Source organism: Rhinichthys klamathensis, unplaced genomic scaffold, assembly GCF_029890125.1.
Source record: "Rhinichthys klamathensis goyatoka isolate OS25496 unplaced genomic scaffold, OSU_Roscu_1.1 h1tg000011l_1, whole genome shotgun sequence".
NCBI classification, from domain to species: Eukaryota; Metazoa; Chordata; class Actinopteri; order Cypriniformes; family Leuciscidae; genus Rhinichthys; species Rhinichthys klamathensis.
In genome coordinates this window covers 862,041-878,234 of record NW_026606564.1, presented here as the reverse complement: position 1 = coordinate 878,234, position 16,194 = coordinate 862,041, and the positions used below count along the sequence as shown (strand labels likewise).

General features: G+C 37.2%; 2 protein-coding genes across 2 annotated transcripts; one reads left to right on the top strand and one right to left on the bottom strand.

Annotated features, from left to right (window-relative positions):
- Positions 1–379: 379 nt before the first annotated feature.
- Positions 380–7,297, bottom strand: LOC130096593 (UAP56-interacting factor-like). Its single transcript, XM_056263156.1, has 9 exons — positions 7,101–7,297; positions 6,540–6,671; positions 5,995–6,215; positions 5,722–5,858; positions 3,556–3,628; positions 2,926–2,981; positions 2,510–2,584; positions 2,109–2,238; positions 380–658 (listed from the first exon to the last, which is right to left on the bottom strand). Exons 1-9 carry the CDS (start codon positions 7,171–7,173, stop codon positions 557–559), a joined length of 999 nt encoding a protein of 332 aa, XP_056119131.1. The 5' UTR covers positions 7,174–7,297; the 3' UTR covers positions 380–556.
- Positions 7,298–7,857: 560 nt separating this feature from the next.
- Positions 7,858–12,969, top strand: cpdp (CPD photolyase). The gene is made up of 10 exons (XM_056263133.1): positions 7,858–8,012; positions 8,181–8,390; positions 8,885–9,030; positions 9,465–9,647; positions 9,767–9,925; positions 11,242–11,440; positions 11,538–11,687; positions 11,756–11,877; positions 11,959–12,118; positions 12,731–12,969. The coding sequence occupies exons 1-10, from the start codon at positions 7,961–7,963 to the stop codon at positions 12,907–12,909; spliced, it is 1,560 nt and encodes a 519-aa protein (XP_056119108.1). The 5' UTR covers positions 7,858–7,960; the 3' UTR covers positions 12,910–12,969.
- Positions 12,970–16,194: the final 3,225 nt, after the last annotated feature.

Sequence of the window (16,194 nt, the reverse complement as noted above, 5' to 3'; positions counted from 1 at the left end):
AATTGCCTATTACAAAGAATGCTGTTTATATTCATCATCTGCTAACAGATTAAAAATGAGACATTTGTTACACAATGTTTTTTTAATTGAAATATAAAACATCTTAAAACAGTCTTTTTTTGCTCTACAAAAAGAACGTGTTCTGCTTCATACAACCGCTTTATGAAAAACAAAGTCTATCCAGAAACGTTTAAATTCTTCGAGCTGCAACAGAATTATGTATATATATAAAAAACAGAACGCCATCAAATATCAAGGGCAGATTAGGAGACGACACAACTTAACTGAAATTCAAGGACAGTTATGCTTGCTTTTGACAGAACAGCAGATTTTTTTTTTTTTTTGAAAAATAAACAAAAAAAGTAACTTTCCCAAAACAAAAAAAAACAGCGTATCCACTTTCTGACGAAGTCTCTTCCATCAGGGGTATTTAATGCGAGTTCATGAACAGTGTTAGTTCAGCTCCGGTCCTTGTTTGCCTGTTCTGTCCTGAAGGACTGTTGTTCAGTGAGATCAGGAATAGAGACACACGTGAGCAGTGTCTCTGAGTTCAGCTCTAGGCCACAGTGACGAATCGGCCCCCTTTGCTGCTCTGCTCTGCTGCCGCCACACGCTGGTCCTTCAGAATGCGAAACCGCTCGTTGAGGGTCATTGCGGTCTGATAAAGGAAAGCAGAACAAATCAAGGTGACCATCGGGTTTACCAGGATTGATCTTGGTATAACGGGATGTAAATGCGTTTCCAGGAGCTGTTTGGGAACGGACTGCTTTTTCTCCAAATAGGAAGGCAAAACACAGATTAAAGTTCAGGATTTAGTGGAATAATTCAGGTCATAAGCAGATTTCCTAAGTGGATGTAAATGATTTGAACTAGAGAATCGGATCAGTCTTATTCATCAATGAATAATTCAGTGGATTGTGGATTAGATCAACAAAACTATAGAGATAAAAAAATAAATAAAAAATGTTTGACAAATCAGACTTAAGCTGTTTCCAACCAAAGTTACGAATAACTGGAACATAGTAGCCTGGTTAAAACCAGACCATTCTCCGTTGTAACTGAGTTATGGTCTGGCAAAGCGTCATAGACAAATCATTTCCAGAGGGGCGTCACCAACGGACGTCGCGGATAGACCTAAACCCAATCAGAGCGATGAAGGAGATGACGTATGCAGAGCGGCGGAGAAACATCTCCGAGTGTTGTTCTTTGCTCGTTTGTTAACAAAAAGGAAACGTTCAAATCGCTTAAAACAGACGCGATAGCTGATTCGAACGAGTGATGTTCGACGGCGGCATCCATCTTTGTAATGTAGGCTACAAAATCTGCTTCAAAATCCCAGCGCTGTCATCATCGTGTAAAGCCCGCCCCAACGTTTCTGATTGGTGCCTCGATTTCGGCGGATTGGAAATGGGCTTGAATGAGCTCTTTGCCAGACTAACTTTCAGAGCAAATCTAAATTTGCCGGAAGTTGTCTGGGTTTTCCCAGGCTAGGAACATAGCATAAAACGCTTGCAAATAAAGCATCGTTTTCATCCAATTTTCAAGCCAATATGGCTGCATCCAAAATCGCATCCTTTCCTACTATTTAGTAGGCGAAAAACAGTGTGTCCGAATTCACAATACTCATTAAAGAGTAGGCAAACAGCATCAGGATGACCTACTACGGAAACTTTACTATTCCCATGAGGCCACAGGAGAAGATTAGTGAATCACAGTGAAGTGATGTAACTGACACTGGTAGGTCACATGATAATGACAACATGGCCAATGTAGTACATCCGGATTACATTCATACTACACACATATACATATAGAACGTACTTATTCAAGAGACTATGCCATTTCGGACCCAGCCAATGGCTCTTTTTTCCTACACCATGAATGACGTCTCAAAGCATGCAGACAAAACGCAATAAACGGTCATGTTATCTGGTGCTCAGATTCCTGTTGTTTGGGAACGCAATCAAGTGAGGTAATCATTTCGGTTTCAGTAAACAATTAATTGTAACTGACTGAATTATGCAAAAATAGGCATTACAACATGGTTATCTTATATTAGTTTAGTGTTTCAGTGACTCGACAATAAATATAATTGTGATTTGTCCCACCTGCTTTCCAACACTGTTGATATCAAACTGCAGGGCGACACCTTTGGGAGGTTTCCTCTCTGGCTCTTCTTTAGGTGGAGGTGACGAGCTTGTTGAAGTCACGGGGTGCAGCGACCAGGACTGAGCAGGTCTGCCACGGGGGAAAAGAAAGAATACATTAGTTATGCGCTTCAAAACTCTTCAAAGCATTCACAACATGTCAAAAAGAGCCTCAAAGGTTAAACCGGTCAAACTAAAATGACAAGACAGAACTAATGGATGTGGTTTTGAAACATGTGGGGCGTGTTAAAGATAACAGACAGCTTTAGGAGTATCCTTTCAAATACAAAAACACATCTGAATGACAAGCGGTGTATGCGTTATGAAATGGTGCATCCAAAAGTAATAAAATGTAATCGTACTCAGGCTGTGTTCTAGCTGTGGGGTTTTCTATCGACACTGTGAGGATGCCACTGTTGTTTGTAGGAGTGCGCCACCTGGTGGAAAAGGGGGGGGGGGGGGGAAATCAGTAAGGGACTTTTTGAAAGTAGTAACTTTTGCTCAGCTGCATTTATTTGATCAGTAAAAATACAGAAAAAACTTAATATTGTTAAATATTATTACAATTCTACATAACCGTTTTACATTTTAAAGTGTAATTTATTCCTGTGATGGCAAAGCTGAATTTCCAGCATCATTCAGTGTCACATGACACCTTCAGAAACATGATAATTGGACCCAGTAGAATAATAGTGTAACAACTGCAGCAATATCACTGAAAAGTGATAGCGTAGAAAAGAAAGAAAAAAAAAAAACCAACCTTGAATCGTTTACTTACGAGCGAGTTCGCTGTGTGGGTGGAGCAGACTGTGTCTTCTGAACTTGTGCATGAACCTATTTAAAAAATAAATAAATAAAATTGTATGAGACAGGGAATCAAACCAGTACAATCCCATTGTATTGGTCTTGAGTTTTAATTCAGAATAAAAATTAGTATTTTACAAACATTTCTATATGAACATCAAATCAGTAATGTCACTAAAAAAAACAATTCTGAACTAACGATTCGAACGAGACTTTGATACAGTGCGTTTATTCAGTGAAGGATTTGTCAGACTGACTTGAAATGATAGCCTGTGAGTTTAATGTGCGATTCATTAAACACTCATTAAATGTGATTCAATTTATACACAAACTCTAAGGACCAGTTTCTAATTTAAACATGTTACAGTGAAATGTGAGTGTGACCCGGTCACAAGAGCCGATGTGTAGCCTGTATGCAAACTACCGGTATGTTACACATATAAGTGAAACAAAAGGCTCTTTAAAATTGGAAGGTCACATGATCAGAAACCATTTATTCAGCTTTTTGCCAGAAGGAATTTTTCCATGGACGCACTAGTGACAACAAATGATAAGGTGAACAGCTTCTGTGCTGCTCTGAGCCGGAAGATAATTTGCTTCTTACTTTAAGTCCTCTTCTGAAGAGGAAGGTGGCCTGTCGAGCTTCTCTCTGTGTTTGCTGGGCAGATGGAGCATTCCTGTAGAAAGCAGATGATCAACAGGAGACATTTACACATCACTGAGGCAACTTGGAGGAAAAAAAAGACCATGAATGAAGGAATGATGTCATTATTCAACCGTTCCCACAATGTCACAACTTCCTATGATATTAAGTCCCACCCTGATTTTTTTTTTCTATGTAAAGCATGGTAATCAATCAGAATTACATCAGGATTTTGTTCACTTGAAATTCTTCTTTTCAATGAATTACAAGTCTAACATTGACATTTAACCCATATAATTTTTTATTTCATGCATGTTTCAGAAACTATAATTTAAAAGGTCCACTATGTAACTTTTGGCCCTCTAATGATTAAAAACAAAAGAACATCATTTTAGTTCTGTGTGACTGTGCAAATGAATATGACCCTTCAGAATAGATGATGCTTTACAATGAACTCTGTTAGACAGCTACATACATAATGTACAGCAATTGATTGTTGAGTAATAAAAACTGCATCTCCGCGTCTCTTTTACAACATTTCAAATCCCTCAGTTCTAGCCACACTCAAAAAGCCAAGCCAATGTTGATTCTTGTTTTATTACGAGCTCTGTCGCATTCTCTGTTTGGCGTTTGTTTAAAACGGGTGATTCACTGGAGGTTCAAATATTTAGCTGCTCCATGTCAACCTTTTCCACTCCTACACTAAACACACATCCAAGTAACCAGAGAAACCATTCTCTATTTACAGATATGATGAGACACGAACAGGTGAGTGACGCATGTACGCAATTTCCCACGAAAAACATCCCGACAGGTCTAAAATATAAACACTTATAATAGGCTTACCACAGTGAATCAGGGTAAAACAAAAAATCACATTTTGGAAGAAGGATTGCTGTATTGACTGATTATTTAAATAGTTAATTTTGAGAGAAAAAAAACCCCATGCCGTTACAAGCTACATATTTTTGGTAAACTCAAGATGTGCCTTTTCACATGGAGTTGTGGCTTCTTATGCACCATGTTTTCACGTCTGCTTTCATAGGGCAGTGTTTCCCCTAGGATTTTTTTTCAGGGGGGGGGGGGGGGGGGGGGGCGGGGGGAACTGCTAGTGTTGCGGAGCGGGTGTGTTACGGATACGTGGTGTAAATTTTTTAGCAATCAAAAAGCATGTCTAATTAATTGAAATAGTGTATTATGAATCATTAAACGTATACAACATTTAAAAAAAAAAAAAAAAAAAAAAAAAAAAAATCACACTAATTCTGTGTTGTGTTTTTTCTGGTAATAAAATGAAGACATAAAACACAAACTTTATCATTTATCATCAATTTTAATCATATGGAATTAAATCAACTTTTTGTCAAATAACGTGCTGCACAATGAGCTTTACTGTTAAAATTAAAACATGGATTATTCCTTAAATTCAGTTTTGATGATAATTTATTTGGATTAGTGTTAGTGTATTATTACATTGGGACATATCTAAATTCTACTGTACAACGGTAATATATTTCTGTCAAGTTAAACCGAACTTTTATTTTGACGGGTTGCGTGAAGACCTTTTGAGTTTGTGTGTTTATGTCATAATGATAGTTTTTCTCAAATGAAGCGGTTAAATGATCACGAAGTGACTTTCGGAGTGGATCTAGAGCCTGGAGAGGAAGTTTATGCATTTGTGTCTTCATATAGGCCAAAAAACAGCGCAAGCGTCACACGTGCTTCAGTGTGTGTGTGTGTGTGTGTGTGTGTGTGTGTGGTAATGTTAAATGAAACTGCGCGTCGGCTGCACCATTCATTCACACAGAACAAGCAGGATTCGTATTTAAATTGTCTTTGTGGTTTAATATCCACACACACTAGTCTACATCGCGATTTGATTTCAAGTGTATACTGAACTGCTTTCTATTTATTCCTCAAAAGATTGACAAATTCCATGAAATTCCGTGTTATACAGTAAATTTATTTTTTATGACTGGATTTCGTCAGCAATTTAGGGGGGGCGGGGGGTCGTTTTGGGGGGGCGGGCCGCCCCCCCCAAAACAATGGTAGGGGAAACACTGTAGGGCACGGCACATAGCAACCACAGATTTCCTCTCAGTTATTAAAACAAAACAAAAAATTCACCATTTTCTGCGAAGCTGAAAGGGTCTGTGAGGAACTGGGCCCTGAGGTTTCTGGGAGTCCATCTGTCTGTTTGGTCTCCTCTGAAACGGCAGCTGTCGCCGCTGGGTGTCACGCCGCTGGACAAATGGCTGAGACCTCTGAGACAAGTGAAAACAAGAACATCTAAATTCTTTCACACATGCGTGAAACAAAAATCACCTTTTAAGCCCAAAGTTTGACCATCTCCAAACTAATTCCCATAATCACCCTTCAGTGCAAGATCAGTTTCCACACCTGGTTAAAAGCTCCATTGTTGGGCATGGGCCGGTTCGGCATGGGCCGGTTCTGAGCTGGTCTGTTCTGAGCAGGTCGGTTGAGTGGACTGATCCCTTTAAAAAGAGCAGCATTTTTTCTGGCTGCTAAACCAGTGATGACCCCCTGCCCACGACGCCTGGCCACCGTGGGCGGAAGCTTGCGGTTTTGACCAAAACGTTTGTTCACAACACCTCCAACTACTGGTAAAAACAAGAGTTGCAAATGCTCAATCAGATAAATCACTGAAGTAAAATAATTCATTGTTATATTGTGGCTGTTGTTAAAATTTGTAATCCTAAAACATGCCTTCAGAAAACATCAACTTTTTAAAAAGAGGGAGATATATTATGGAATCTTGATTCCTTAACAGGAAGATTTCAATAGAAGGTACATTTCTGACTTCTTTCCTAGCAATTGCGAGAATTTTATATTCCGTGGCAGAAACAAGCTTCCATAAAATTATACAATTAGATGGACTCTATAATAAATCAATAAAAAAAAAAAAGATAGGTTCACATTCTGACCTCTTTTAGATGGCACTCCAGGTCTTGACACAGTTTTCTTCCCCTGGGTGAAGCGGCCTTTCACAGGGAGTCTGTGCTTTGCCTTCTGGAACTGGATTTGTTTCTGCTTCTTATTTAGCCTAATAATATCATCTGTGGAATAAGAATGCAATAAATCTGAGCAAAGCAAACTATATAAGTCACATCATGCAAAGCGTTGGGTTGTTCAATTAAAAATAGGAGTAAGCAGCACATATATAGAAAAAACACAATTATGATACATGAAGATGAATTCAATAAAACAGTACTTGAATATGTATTGAAAACACTAATTAGCATTCTGGTTAAATAAATTATACTCAGTAAATGTAGCTAATCGCAGTCAAGCTATGACTCTAAACGTGGTTATGATACAATACAATATTGACAAAGGTGTAATGTTATTACATTCCGATAACAAGTGATTGATGCTATGTTAACGCCGAATCAAGCTGTGATAAATAAAATATACAATATCAAAATGCTAAACAGCTAAGTTAACGTTAAACACGCTAGGCTAGTTTTATCAGTGGCATTAGTTACCTAAAGACATGTCAACCTTATCGGGACCATCTGTACTGCCACCGCCAAACGATTGAAAACTAGATTTGCTCATTATGCCGTTCGCTCGATATTAGATACGAAGAAACAAACTGCACACTGCCTTCACGATCCAAACAGCCCAGATGAACAAACTGAGCCTAGCAAGTTAGCCAGCTTTCAATGAGCGCTCAACGCTTCTGCGCCTGCGCCGACCTACGCACTTAGAGCTGAGGCTCTTGGGAAATGGAGTTTGTTCTGGAAATACCAAGGACTTGGCCTTTTCAAGCTTTTCTTGTAGAAAACAAGTCCTTACATTTTGTGTGAAATAAAATGGAGCAATCCTTTCCACATATGATGAATACTTGTATTTTCTGTAATATATGGCAAACACAGTACTTATAGTATGTACTATATATTAATACACAGTACTAATATAATATGTATATATAAACATCTACATATTTATATAAATATAAATATATTTCTACTATCGTAATGCAAATGTTACCCAACTGAAAATGGTTGGATATGCAGACGCGTAAGCACCGCCCCTTGATAGTCATTGGCCAATGAGCGGTGTGTTACAAAACATCTACACGTGAGGGAAGGTTGCAGGCCAGGCTGCAGAAATTGACGTTAGTTTCATTTATTCGGTATTTCTGTTCTGTTCTATTTTCGTAACGCATCGTCCACCACATGCAAATTACCTTGCTGTTTTTATCTGACGTCTCGCTGTGTATGTAACTTATTGTATGTGTAGTTTGTTTTCTACGTGCTTGTCCATCAGATACATCAGAAGAGCGCTGCTCCTCCGAGCCATCAGCGATCCAAACACAACTCCACAACATTACATCAGCAGCATGTCTGCAAACAAGCGCAGCCTGAAGCGCCAGAGAGAGACCGCGAGCGCCGGTGGGAAACAGCCGAAGCCCGCAGGAGAGAGAGGGAGAGAGTCCGGTGGGAAACAGCCGAAGCCCGCAGGAGAGAGAGGGAGAGAGTCCGGTGGGAAACAGCCGAAGCCCGCAGGAGAGAGAGGGAGAGAGTCCGGTGGGAAACAGCCGAAGCCCGCAGGAGAGAGAGGGAGAGAGTCCGGTGGGAAACAGCCGAAGCCCGCAGGAGAGAGAGGGAGAGAGTCCGGCTGGCTGCTGGAGGAAGTGTCTGAGCTCCGCAGAGCCGCGCAGGGGTGCGAGTTCAACAAAAAGCGCCTCCGCTACCTATCAAGCACCCAGAAAATCAAACAGGGCTCCGATGGGGTCCTCTACTGGATGTCTCGCGACCAAAGAGTCCAAGGTAAAATACACAGAGAAAGAGAAAGTTGCTCAGCACAATTCAGTTACACTACCGTTCAAAAGATAGCTATCTAATGTTTTTGAAAGTCTCTTATGCTCACAAAGGCATTTATTTGACCAAAATACAGTAATGTGAAATATTATTACAATCTAAAAGAACTGTTTCATGTTTTAATATATCTAATTTATTCCCTGTGATGGTAAAGCTGAATTTTCAGCCTCATTATTCCAGTCTTCAGTGTCACATGATCCTTCAGAAATCATTATAATATTATGATTTGCTGCTCAAGAAACATTTATTATTATTGTCTATTTTCTGCTGCTTGATATTTTTTCCTGGAAACGATGATTTTATTTTAAGAAGTTAATTTAAAATATAAATCTTTTATAACATGATCAAAGTCTTTACCGTCACGTTTGATCAGTTTAATGCATCTTTGCTGAAAAAAGTATTCATTTCTTTCTAAATGTACACTTATGCTGTTTGTGTTGCAGATAACTGGGCACTGATCTATGCTCAGCAGCTGGCCTTGGCTGAGAAACTTCCTCTGCACATCTGCTTCTGCTTGGTACCTCGATTTTTGGATGCAGCTTACAGACAGTACGCCTTTATGCTAAAAGGACTGCAAGAAGTGGCAAAGGTACAAATATATTGCATTATGACCAATCATGGTCTATTCACACCAAGAAAATCCGCTAGTTCACTTGCTTTGGTCCGGACCAAATACAATGTTGATTTTGTTTTTGTTTGGTGTGGTTCCCTTTCACACTGCCCTTTTTGCAAGTGAACCAAAATTTGTAAACAAAACCACACGTGTGCTAAGTCTCGGTACGGTTGTTTGGTCCGCACCCGAGTGCGATTGCTGTATTCACACCTGGCCAAAAGATCCGCACCAAGGGTGGAAACGAACTTGAGTTTGATTCAATCAAACCAAACAAGACAGGTGTGGATACACCCTAAATTAGAGACATTATTTAGATCTGGCATGGGACTGGCCGGTGTTTCTGATTGGCTTGGGTAGTAGGGAGATTTAATGTGTGGTATTTTAATCAAATGTAATGTCTCTTGTTACAGGAATGCAAAAGCCTGGATATTCAGTTCCATCTGCTGTCAGGGGAACCTGGGCAAAATCTGCCAACCTTTGTTAAAAACTGTAACTTTGGAGCCGTTGTCACTGACTTTAACCCTCTCAGGATCCCCCTCCAGTGGATTGAGACTGTTAAGAAACACCTTCCGTCCGACATCGCTTTCATTCAGGTGTGCCAGTCATCTTTAGCTTTATTGTCTTGTGCACTTGTGATTGTGTCATCATCACTACTGTAATGCTCATTTCTCCCAGTACGCACTGAATTGAAACCATGCTACTTTAAATCCAGGTCGATGCACATAATGTGGTGCCGTGCTGGGAAGCATCTGAGAAGCTGGAATATGGAGCCAGGACAATACGGGGCAAAATCACTAAACTTCTCCCAGAATTCCTCACTGAGATTCCGCTTGTGGACACGCATCCACACGCCGCTTCTCAAACAGCAAAGGTTTGGTGAAGAATTGTATAGTAGTTGTAGCAGAGATGTGATTTTTCCATATTTATATGAATTTCTGTATTTTCTGACATGAAAAATCTGAGGAAAAAATAGCTATGTTTTCAAATACATCAAAAAAATGTGTATTTAATAAATATGAAATACATGTAATAGTAGTAGTAATGGTAACACTTTACAATACAGTTCATTAGTTAATGTATTAACTAACATTAAATAACAATGAGCAATACATTTGTTACAGTATTAATTCATCTTTGTTAATGATAGTTAATAAAAATACAACTGTTCACTGTTTGTACATGTTAGTTCAGAGTGCATTAACTAATGTTAACAAACACAACCTTTGATTTTAATAACGTATTAGTAAATGTTGAAATGAATATTAACTAAGATTAATAAATGCTGAAGAAGTATTGTTCATTCTTAGTTCATGTTAAGTGAGGTAGTTAACTAATGAACCTTATTGTAAAGTGTTGCCAATAATAATTATTATTTAATACAAATTTTTTTATTTGACAATTTCTTTTATAATTTAAATAATAATGCAAATATAATTTTGAATAATAATAATACATATTGTTAACTGGTGTTACTGATTATTATTATTAGTAGTAGTAGTGCAATTATTATTAATAATTATTATTTCAATATAAACAACAATAAGACGAACAACAACAACAATAATAATTTATTATTTTTATATAATATATAATTATTATTCATAATGATTTATTTTACACTAAAATGGTATTATTTGAATTTGAATATATAAATATATGTATATATATATATTGGTAATATAAATAGTGATAATATATAATATATTCTTTAATTTTTGTAATTATAATTTAAATAATAATATTATTAATGGAATTATTATGAATAATTAAAACAATATATTTCTTTGTTGATTTCATTTTTATAATTTGAATAATAATAATAATAATAATAATAAATATCATTGTTAAATAGTGTTCCTTCTTATTATTAATAATAATTATTACAATAATAAATAAAATAGTGGAAATATATTCTTCAATTTTTTTAAATGATAATATTATTAATTAAATTATTATTAATAATTAAAACGATAATAACAACAACACATATTGTAATCCTATATATATAAAAGATAACAACAACAATAATATTCTTTTTTATATTGTTGATGTTGTATAATCAAACTGATTTTTTTTTAATGAATTGTTTATTGTTGCCATTGTCAAATGCACGATGTCAGAGAATCCTCATGCTACTTATCAGGGTGTTTCCCATCTTCTTCATGTCAAAATCCCTCTGTGTTTCAGCCGACAGACTGGGAGGAGGTGCTGTCGTCTCTTGAGGTGGACCGTGGTGTTGGCGAGGTGGACTGGGCTCAGCCTGGCACCTCTGCTGGCATGGCCATGCTGGAGTCCTTCATTGATCAACGCCTGCGTTTCTTTGCCACCCACAGGAACAATCCCAACTGTGACGCCCTCAGCCATCTCTCCCCCTGGCTCCACACCGGTCAGTCTGTGTGTTTTTCTTTTGTTTATGCAATTAAAGTAAATGGCTTCCAGTGTCATCTAGATGCAGTTAAGTTAATGATTGTTTTCTGCTGAAGGTCAGCTGTCTGCTCAGCGTATCGTGAGGCAGGTCAAGCGAGAAAAGAACGCCAGCGAGTCCGTGGCGTCTTTTACCGAGGAACTGGTGGTGCGCAGGGAGCTCGCCGACAACTTCTGCTTCTACAACCACAACTACGATGATATTTCAGGTGAGTGCTGCTCCGTCACACAGATGTCAAGATCGTCTTGGCCTTTGTTTAAAGACTTCTCTGCACAGGTGCGTACGATTGGGCGAAGAAGACTTTGCAGGAGCACTCTAAGGACAGCAGACAGTACCTTTACACAAAACAGCAGCTGGAGAACGGCAAGACCCACGATCAGCTGTGGAACGCCGCTCAGGTAACTAAACAACAGTTTTTTGGTTGTCTTATAATTACTGTTGTAATGGCAAAACCAGTGAATGTTGCTGGTCTGTTGTAGCGTCAGCTGGTGTCAGAAGGGAAGATGCATGGGTTCCTGCGCATGTACTGGGCAAAGAAGATCCTGGAATGGACTGCGTCCCCTGAAGAAGCCCTCTCTATCGCTATATATCTGAATGACCGTTTATCTTTGGACGGCTGCGATCCCAATGGATACGTGGGTGAGAGACATAATGGTGTTTTGTTTGCTCAGGCTGCATCAAATATTGTCTTACAATAAATTATAAAGGCATTAATGCTAAGAATATGGAAAAAGTATCCTACTGTTCAAAGGTTTGGGGTCAGTTTTTTTTAGCAAGGGCACATTAAATTAATCAAAACCGGCAGTAAAGACTTTTATAATGTCACAAGAGATTTCTATTTCAAATAAATGCTGTTATTTTATTATTACTTTCTATACTTCAAATAATCCTTAAAACAAAGCATCACGGTTTCCACTTAAATATTAAGCAGCACAACTGTTTTCAACATTAATAATATTAATAAATGTTTCTTGAGCGGGAAATCATCATATCAGAATGATTGTGACACTGAGGACTGGAGTAATGATGCGTCATAAATATTTTTTAAATATATGAAAAAAAACCCAGTTATTTTAAATTATTATAATATTACACAGTATTACTGTTTTTACTGTATTTTTGATTAAATAAATGCAGCTTTGATGAGCATTAGAGACTTCTCTCCAAAACATTAACCTCAAATTTTTTAACGGTGTCATCAGTCTTTCCAAAATGTTTTCATACGTAATTCTATAAATGAATTGTTCACAGGATGCATGTGGTCCATCTGTGGCATCCATGACCAGGGCTGGGCAGAGAGGCCCATCTTTGGGAAAATTCGCTTTATGAATTATGCTGGCTGCAAGAGGAAGTTTGATGTGGCGCAGTTCGAGAGGAAGTACGCTGCTATAAAGGAGATCTCCAAAAAAGACACCAAGACATCCGTGTAATTTAATTCTAGTCAAAATTCTGCTTTAAAGTTCAGTTTTGTACTTTCTGGCAGACATTTTGTCTCTAGTGAGGTGAAGATTATTAATAAGATGCTATATTTGTTATTTGGTCTGGTGGTTTAAGGGCTATTGTCTGTGTTTACATGTACTTCTGATCAGTGGACCTACAACTGTGACTTAATGTGATGCATCGTATACTTCAGAAATGCAGTGTATATAGACATTGTACTATCGGTTTTCTGCCTTTTTATGTGTAGTGCTGGAAGAATAGTTCCACCCAAAAATAAAACATAATTTTTTCTTACAAATACCTCTCATTGTGCTACAATACTGTGCCTTTTAAGCTCACATTGAGCATCTAAAACAGTGGTTATCAACACACGACTCACTAGGGGGCCTCAGCACACTTCTAAGAGGGCCACAGGATGCCTTAAAGGGATAGTTCACTTTGAAATTAATTTTTGATATGTTTTAGCTTACCTCAAGGGCATCCAAGATGCAGGTGTCTTTGGTCCACAGTATTTTCAATTTTGATATTTTTAGGTCAAACCGTTCTTGTCTGTCAGTCATATAATGCAGTCCTATGGGGTCCACCTCAAAGAGCATGCACAGAGAAGTCCAAATTAAACATGATTTAATGACTCGTAAATGTAAGTACACATTGATGGCCTAAGACACGAAACGAGCGGTTTGTGTGTGAAAACGAACAGTATTTATATCGTTTTTACCTCTTGTAAACACAGCCACGTCCAAGTGATCTGAGGGCGCGGGCGCTTCGGTCTGTGCGTTACAAGAGGTAAAAACGATATAAATACTGTTCGTTTTCTCACACAAACCGCTCGTTTCGTGTCTTAGGCCATCAATGTGTACTTACATTTCCGAGGCATTAAATCATGTTTAATTTGGACTTCTCTGTGCATGCTCTTTGAGGTGGTGACCATAGACCTGCATTATATGACTGACAGACAAGAACGGTTTGACCTAAAAATATCAAAATTGAAACTACTGCGGAAACAAAGACACCTACATCTTGGATGCCCTTGAGGTAAGCTAAAACATATCAAAAATGTATTTCAAAGTGAACTATCCCTTTAAAAATGATTTCAATTGATTTAGATTAAAATAATCTAACTTAAAAAAAATCAAGATGTACAGTAAACTGAGTATTTTTTTTTTTTAATACCTTTTTTTTTAAACAACAAAATGGCAGAAGAACAATTTCTTTAAATCTGTATTGCTACATACGTTTTAACCAAAATAGTCTCATGAAAGTGCGTATACCACGAATGTCATTTCTCGTGCCATTTATACGCCAAAAATGGTTTTTGCGTGCATATGCTACGCACTGAAAACCCCTTGGGTAGGTTTAGGGGGGTGGGGAGTGCGTGCGTATTACACGCCATAAAGTGCGTATCATATGCACGCGAAAACTGCGTATCATATAGTCGCAAAAACTATTTTGGCGTATAAATGGCTCGAGAAATAACATTTGTTGGATAGATACGCACTTTCATGAGATCGGACTGTTTTAACTTCTAAAGATGCTCCACAATCTGAATGTAAAATATGTTCTGTGTTGTGTTGTCATCTCATTATCTTGCATTTTTGTCTGAAATGAAGGTATTTGTAATAAGACTATAGATATTTTAAATGGATAAATTATTCTTGCAATATCCATTCAGATTTTTTCTTTTGAATTACAATCTATATGGAATGTCAGACAGAGATATTTCATATTTCATAACATGTTATAAAAATGAAGAAGAAAAAAATGTCAAAAAGAAACTCCATGTAAACAATATAAACATTTTAATACGATCATTACTATAATAGATAAAGGAGTGACACTGACAGCTTTTCAATTATTTTTAATGGAGCACGTTAAAATGCTAGTTCTGGTATTTCTTTTATACATATTTTGTTAACACTTTACAAAAGGTCTCATTTGTTAACATTAGTTAATGCATTAATGAACTAACAATGAGTAATATATTTGTATAGCATTTATTAACATTTGTTAATAAATGCTACTGTTTTTACTGTATTTTTGATTAAATAAATGCAGTAAAATAAAATATATTTAGTTCACAACATTAACTGTTACCAATACAACTTTCGAGTTATGTGTTAGTAAATGTTGAGATTAACATTAAGTAAGATTAATAAATGCTGTAGAAGTATTGTTCATTGCTAGTTCATGTTAACTAATGTAGTTAACTAATGTTAACAAATGAAACCTTTTTGTAAAGTGTCACCCATATTCTTAGAAAGTGTTTCAGCCAAAAGTTCAACATGAAGTTAAACTGAAATGAATAGAAATAAGTATTTACAGGGATAAATAAAAATCATTTAAATGTACCTGTAGGTTGCCATGTTGGAATACAAGTGAATTTATATTTATTTAACAAAAAGGCAAATGACATTGAAAACAATATGAAAAAGCATGTACAAACAGGAACTAAACAAATATGAAATCAACTATGACACATTTTTAGCATATTTAGCATATTATGCAATTGACAAAGTCTCTGGGGACTATAATCAATGAAATACAAGCACTTTTATCATCTTAGATTTGACAGCTGATGTATGGGCTCTGTGTAGAAGCATATAGATAAAGATCGTAAAGTACAGGCGATGGTTTTAGCATTCACCCTTGAGTAAAGACACATTTACCTCATGCACACACACACACAACAGTTCTCTGTACAGAGTCAGACATCTGCAAAATCACAATATATCGATATAAATGAATCTATTGCTCATTTTTAGTAAATCGTTCATTTATAGAATATATTTTGAATATTTTACATTCACTATGATTACATTCCTACAAAACAGAAGTTGTAGAACACAACTTATAAGAAATATAAACATATAAAATGAAAAACTGTCTAACATAACCTCATCACATCACCACAGTGTTGCAAAATCTACCGTCATCATTACATTCCAAAGTCCAAAATAATAAAGTAGATTTTTATCAGTAAAAATGATGGGAAACTTACTTAGTTACTGGAATCATTCAAGATTTACAATTGCTGTCCATACTCTGCGTCATATGCAACTGTATTTGCAACGCATTCTCATCCTAAGGCGTCATATACGGACGCTTTTGCCAAAGCGTCTACATCCGACGCACATAGCACCCTTTAATATAACACGCTTCGGTTATGGGTAGGTTTAGGTCTGGGGTAGTGTTAGGGTTAGACCACTATGAGGCGCCATATATCTGCGTCTCATATTGACGCTAAAGGGTGCCATGTGCGTTGGATATAGACGCTT